Source organism: Juglans microcarpa x Juglans regia, chromosome 5D (assembly GCF_004785595.1).
Source record: "Juglans microcarpa x Juglans regia isolate MS1-56 chromosome 5D, Jm3101_v1.0, whole genome shotgun sequence".
NCBI classification, from domain to species: domain Eukaryota; kingdom Viridiplantae; phylum Streptophyta; class Magnoliopsida; order Fagales; family Juglandaceae; genus Juglans; species Juglans microcarpa x Juglans regia.
In genome coordinates, this window is record NC_054602.1 from 9,308,802 (window position 1) to 9,315,932 (window position 7,131).

A 7,131-nucleotide genomic window follows, 5' to 3' on the forward strand; every position below is an offset into this window, starting at 1 on the left:
AGTCTAATATAGACTATAGTTATACTTATACTAATATAGTTATACTAAATCACTACAACTAATACTAATATCATTATAATATATTAGAGTTATAGCATAATATATGTATAATAGACTAATAGTATTAAGTTCACTATAAGTCTACTATATATAATATGGATGTCAGTATTAATATTGTTATAGTCTATATTTATTTAGTATAAAGCAATTACAAATATTAATGTAATTAACTAAATGTAATCATATACAAAATGTGAAAACTAAAAAGCTTAATATATTGACAATTAACATAGATTCATAATATTAATACATTGACATATTCTAACTCTAAGTTAGTAACAAATTAGCAATTAACATCATAAATATAAATATAATTAATTACTTTTTTAATCACTTAATTAAATAATCCACATTGAATAGTTTATTTAATTTTAATTTTAGTAATTTAAATAATTTTTTTAATTAAATTATGTGCCAAAAAGATAAAAGAATAACACTATACCTCATCTGCCAAACACAAAACAGCGCCGTTTAGTATAAAACAGGATCTAAACGGGGCCGTTTAAGTCTAGGGGGGAGAATTTTGAAACTGAGCGTCGTTTCACGCAGCTCGGTTTTTTTTTTTTAAAAAATAAACCGTATGTTGAAACGGCGCCGTTTGGGTCCAATTTCAATCCAAACGGCGCCGTTTCAACGAGTTTTCGTCATTTCACCACCTCCCCCCTCAGTTTTCACTTTTCACTTTTCACTTTCACTTCCCCCCACTCCCTCGAAAGGCGAAAACCCTAGCCCTCCCTCCCTCCCTCCCTCTCATCCCCCCTTCCCTCTAGCCCTTCCGTGACTTCATCGAAGTTCTCTCTACAGACGACACCCGTCTCTCAGACTCTCTGCCTCACTCTCTCGTCTCTGTCCCCTCATCGGCCGTTGCACATAACTTAGCCGCAGAACCGCAGCCTGCCATGCACAGACCCTCGGCCTCACCTCCCTCTCTTCGATTCCTCACGGACCCATGGTAATTTATTTTTGTGTTTTTTAAATTACTTTGAAATATGGTAGAACTGTAGATGGTATTTGTTTTATTAGGGTTTTTGAATCGTAAATTTAGGATTTTTGTGATTGTGTTTGTGATTGTGTCTGTGTTATTAGGGTTTTGTGATTGAGTTTGTGTTATTAGGGTTTTATGATTGGGTTTATAACTTTAAGAAAATGGGATAATTGCATCTGGGATATTGCATCTGGTTTATATATATATATATATATATATATATATTGTCAATATGTAGTAAATTACAATTAAATGACATCCAATTCACAAATATTTCAAACATGGTACATGATCACTTCCTGATTATTCAGCAGTGCCCAGGAAATTATTGTATTGATTGAACAACATTGTAACAATTTTCATCATAATCACTATCTATATAAACAAAATCATCTCTAAGTTTGAATAGGTAACGAGAACTGAAACATCTTTAAATGTGGCTCAAAACTACCAAAATCAATTAAGAATCATATAGTAATTTGCATGCACTGACAGATGACAACTATCAAACTTACATTTTAAACAAACTGAAAAACCGGACCGGAAACCGGAAGTACCAGTTTAGGAGGGTAACCGGTGAGTAATCGGTTTTGGAAAATGCAAAACCGGTACATACCGGTTCGGTCCTAAGTTTTGTCCAAAATCGGACCGAACCGGACCGGTTACACCCCTACTCTGTAGTGTCTTCCAATCACTCCTGAATTTAATTTCCTGATTTTGGGCTTTCCGTAGATCTTTTGAAATTTCATAGAAAATCTAAGGGCCTGCATCCATCGGCCATGGATTTTGGTTCTTAGTGCACAGATCTTTGTTACGGTTGGTCCTATAAATCATGAAGCCAGATCCCCTGAAAATTAGAAATCAACACCATCAAGTAAGAAGGAAGTCAGTTTTTCATGTATTTGATCGTTACTTTTTCTTTATTACGATTCTTTTCCCCTCAAGGTCAGTTTAAAATATTTCTCTTGTAGGAGTTTCATCGCCAGTTTCACTCAGGGAGCAGGCCGACGGGGGTGGGGGAAGGAGAAGACAGTGTTTTGAAGGGACTTTTTATTTTACGCAGAGAGAGAGAGAGAGAGAGAGAGAGAGAGAGAGGAGGCCAATGGGAGAGGGGGAGGAGGAGAGAGAGAGAAAGAGAGAGAGTTGGGCACACAGAGAAATGAGAATACAAAAACGTGAGCAGCTGCATGCTGGTTTGTTCTTTGCTTTGCTGAAACTCATACGTGGCATATTCTCATTTGCGGGTGTAAAAATGAGTATGACACCCGACCAATTGCAAACATCTCCCTCATCTTTAACAATCCCTAAACTCAACAATTTTGTAGGATGCAAAGCTAGTGAAAAAGTCTTTAGAAGAAATAGTTCATAGAATCGAGCCTTGCATACCATGATAGAAAGAAAAGAATGAGAGACTTTGAAAGCTAAGAAAAATATTTTGATCATTATGAGAATTAATTCTCTTGATTTGATAATTATGAAAATCAAATCTTTATTTGAAAATTATGAAATTCAAATGGAAATAAAATCAAGTTTTTGATATTATTAGAGATTCTAGATAACGTTGCCTTCAAGAAGTTGAGGTGCATGCATTTATTTCAACTTGGCATCGCTAATGTAAGTCAATTAATGAGATATATTTATGATTCAATAAATATTTAGCAAATACAATATTATTCCGCATAAATTTCCAAAAGCACCCTTGTGTTCATTCCTCATGAAATTCCCTTTCCTTTCCGTGTTTGCTGGCTTAGCAAGATTCACAATATATTAAAGCCTTATATTAGAAACCAAACCGAACCGAATCGAATTAAACTGATCAACTTAAAAAATGTGAGAACCTAAAAAATTCAAAAATTATACAAAAACAGATACTTAAAAATTTCGAAAAGGCTGAAGGGCAACTTTGGTATTGAACTTTTACTTCTCATGGTCTAAGATGGACGTTGTAATATATTTATGGAAAAATCTAGTTGTAAGGTAGAAACTTATTTTGTAGTTTAGTTCTTAGTTATTGAGTAACATAAATTAGCTTAATTTCTTCTTTTTCCCTTGGGACGTATTTATGAACCCAGGCCCACTACTTTAATGAAAGTCATTAATTAAGGGTAGTCATAACACATTACAACGCCTCTATATATAGATCAGCAAGCTTGCACCTATTCAATACATCAAAACAGCTCATATCTGTAACTAAGCATTAGTCTTTAATCCAAAAGAGATTAATGGAGAAGAAAACAATTCTAACGGCCTTTGGGTTGATGATGATGATGTTGATCCTAAGCGCAACTACTGCAAGAGCCGATCTATGCCAGGATGCATTGCAAGCTTTGTTGCCTTGCATGCCGTTCTTGACGGGTTCTGACCCACCAACACCCAGTGCTAACTGCTGCCTAGGCGCAAGCGAAGTGCTGAATAAAGCTACGACCTCCGAAGATCGCAAGGCTCTGTGTGTCTGTTTCAAAAATGCTGCAGCCCAGGATGGTGTTAAGTCTGATAGGGCTGAACAGCTTCCCGACCTCTGCAAGATCAAAGTTCCGGTTCCGATTAAACCCGATGTGGACTGCAACAAGTAATTTATTTCTCTCTCAATCTCTGACTGCATGCATGCATCTGGCTTTGTTTGAGCAGGCGAATGCATTTCTACTTGGTTCATGCGAGCAGTTTGACCAAAAAACAGTGATTCATCATGAGCTACTAGCTACTGCATATAATTTTAATACTGGATCTGTTTGCATGTGAAAATATCTATTTTCTTGTTGAGCACTCTCGACTAATTATATGTGTTTTTTTTTTTTTTTTTTCCTGTGATTTGCAGATTATGATGATTCTTTAAGGATCGAGTGGAGATCACAAATAAAGATGGAGAACATGCATCGATAGAGCAACATATATGGCCAAAATATTGGGTTGTAAACATTAATATATCGGGGCTCGACTCTTTTTGGTTATCTTATATTATATATATGCATGAAAAGATAAATTAAACGAATAAAATGATTCCTAGTTTCTTTGCAACGCTCTTTGGCCCAATTAATTAATTACTTGATTTTAGGGGTCAAGCTCCATATCTGCAGACTGCAGTAATAATGCTTGGAGATGCCGTAAAATCTAAACAAGCTTTTACCATTGTCGATCAGAACTATTTTTGTTTTGGATGAACGACGACAATTAAGCTAAGCGATTTTTTTTTTTTTTGGTGAGATATACTTTTTAAACTAAAGAGAGAAGGAATCAGCTCATAGCTTAAGTCGTATTCCATATGAATTCAACGACTATTAATTAGCATGAATGCGAGGACAAAATCAAGACAACAAGGCACTTCATGAATTAGTCATTAAATTCATATCATGAATGTCGGTATTCACAATATCATTTCTTATGGCCGGGTTTTGTAGTGTGTACGTGATGTCTAATGTAATAAAGGACTCAAGTAGTGTATGATCTTTTTAACACCAATTAATTTGAAGCGGAGTTGACATATATCTCATGGTCTAACAAATATTATCACGATTTGATCCCGAGAACTCTATGCAAGGGAAATACGGGCCGTACTACTATAGATGGCAACATGATAAACACGTGTATGAATGAGTATGTGTACTCAATAAATTAAATTAATACCTTTTTATATGATGCCAAAATATGAATAACAGTTCTTGATTTTGGCCATCTCAATTCTCATGCATGTATGCATGAGTAAATGGGGGCAAAAAGGATAGTACGTACCTTTAATTAGCTTCTAAAAATTATATTTCCTTTTACTGTTCGTGGATTTTCGTTTGATTATTATTGTATAATTAGGAGGAGATGACTCTCCAAAAAATTATTTCCCCTGTGTGCTCAATGTTCAAGGCCAAAATACTTAATTATGGTATATTAGAGCCAATGGGTTTAACTTGCTTTGAAGCAGTGGTAAAGCACATGTTTTTAGCAAGACATTGTTCAATCAAAACATTAGCACTTATTTTGGTAATTAAAACCTTAAAGTAACAACCAGATTTTTCTCCTAAACAGGAAGCATTCACTCTTAACTCAGGTTCAATACGTGCCAACTGCCAAGGGGAATTTGTGTGACACCTCAATTGTGATTAGGAGTGTAAAGGAATTGAGTTTGATCGAGTAGTGGGTAGTGAGGTATTCTCAGTTATTCTGTAAATAGTAGTAAAAAAGTAATAATTGAATATTAAATAGTAGTGCATAATAGTGAAAAGTAGATAAAAAATAATAATAAGATAATAAATAATAGTGAGATATTCTTCAAGTATTCTCAGTATCCAAACTAGGTTGGCTTAATTTTGATTCCAACACAAATCGAGTTCAAATTTATCATAGAGTTACATATTATGTTCAGAAATAACTAGCTTATTAATTTATTATTGGAGTCATTTCGAGTTTGTTTACGAGCTACTTAATTTTGAATAAATCAATTATTTATATTACATCTTATCATTTCATCTACAAATTTAAGAAAAAACTTTGAACTTTTGTAAAATTTTGTAAATTGTTACACACACACACACAAGGATTTATGCAATATATATACATAATATTAAGAATATTTTTTCTTATTTTTTAAATGCTTCCTCCTGCTAGAGATAAAGTTTTACAATAAAATATAATAAATATGAAGTTATTCAAACTTATGCTAGTTGAGTTGAGCTTTTTACGAATTGTATCATTTAATAATCGATCATAATTTGTATTTATGTACAATTCATTTAATAACAAATTGAGTTGCAACTTGTCCGGTACGTAGATCTTTTTTATTTTATTTTTTCAGTTTTTTATTTAACTTGTCCAGTAGACTTATTCATTTATTTAGGAAGAATGACAATACTTCTAAACTATATTAATTGCGCCCCACACTTTCACCGAAAGAATATGTAACGCTCGTCCTCGTGGTGAGACTTTTAGAATTTTTTTTTTTTTTTTTGTTGAGAAAATAAGATGAGAATTACTGATCATTTTAAAACTTTTTCTCTTTCCTTCCCAGTATATGAAATATTCTAAGTTTAAAACTAAAACCTGCTCTATAAATATAAGATAGAGTTTTGCAGTGGAAATCATTAAGTTTAAATAAAAAAGTCCTTTTGCAAAATACTCTTTCATACGTTACATAAAGCTCGCCTAGGCTTCAGTCACTCTTCTCTTGGGCCATGTCTGTCCTGATGCTTTGTCCCTAAGAGGGGGAGGGGCATACATAAAAACAAAAATGAGTTGAATACTCAGTAAGCATTACTTCATACAGTTAAAATATACTAACATAGGTTTTCATTCATGCATTCATCATTCATCATTCATACTTTATGTAAGTGTACATTTCATTTAAAAAACATCACAAGGTGGGATTTTTCTTTAAAAATGGTTTTTATTTCTTAAAACGTTTCTCATACCTTGTACTTTCATTCATGAAGAAATTAAAGCATATATGCATTCATTCTTTTCGCTTTCCTTTGACTGGTACACAATGTTACGCCCTGTGTGTTAGGGTTAGTGATCTTCCTTTAGACTGGGATTCCACCTGTGTCTATAGGTTGAGAATCCGTTTCAATCAAGGGTAGTACTGGGTGCACTGCCAATACTACTTACCCGACATTGCAATCTGCCTAATCCTTTGGTACCCATTCATTCAGTCATGGCCATTACATATTTTCATACATTAAAACATTTTTTCATTTAGTCATTTATTTCATTCATTCCTTTCAGTCATTTCTTTTTCATTCTTTCAGTCAACAATCCATTCATTCATAAACGTCGTTTAAAAGCATAAGTTTAAACATCATCTTTCAATGCATCATTCAAAACTCAGTTCATGGCATCCTTTTAAAACCTCAGTTCATCACATCATTTAAAAGCATAAGGCATAAATCTCAACATTTCGTTTCATGGAAAATACATACAATACATACTATATATAATATCCATTCACATGTATACAATTATTACTTTAGGTGCACAAATAGGGGATATTAAGGAAGGCCATAGATACATATACCTTTAAACACTTATACTTAGAATACTTTCAAAAAACATCATTTCACTTCATTTCATGAGCATCATAAAGAGAAACATTTCTTTTTCATTTT

At 33.4% G+C, this 7,131-nt stretch overlaps 1 protein-coding gene across 1 annotated transcript; it reads left to right on the forward strand.

Moving 5' to 3' along the window:
- Positions 1–3,194: 3,194 nt before the first annotated feature.
- LOC121265611 (non-specific lipid-transfer protein A-like) lies at positions 3,195–3,955 on the forward strand. The gene is made up of 2 exons (XM_041169291.1): positions 3,195–3,614; positions 3,861–3,955. The coding sequence occupies exons 1-2, from the start codon at positions 3,268–3,270 to the stop codon at positions 3,865–3,867; spliced, it is 354 nt and encodes a 117-aa protein (XP_041025225.1). The 5' UTR covers positions 3,195–3,267; the 3' UTR covers positions 3,868–3,955.
- The last annotated feature ends 3,176 nt before the right edge of the window (positions 3,956–7,131 follow it).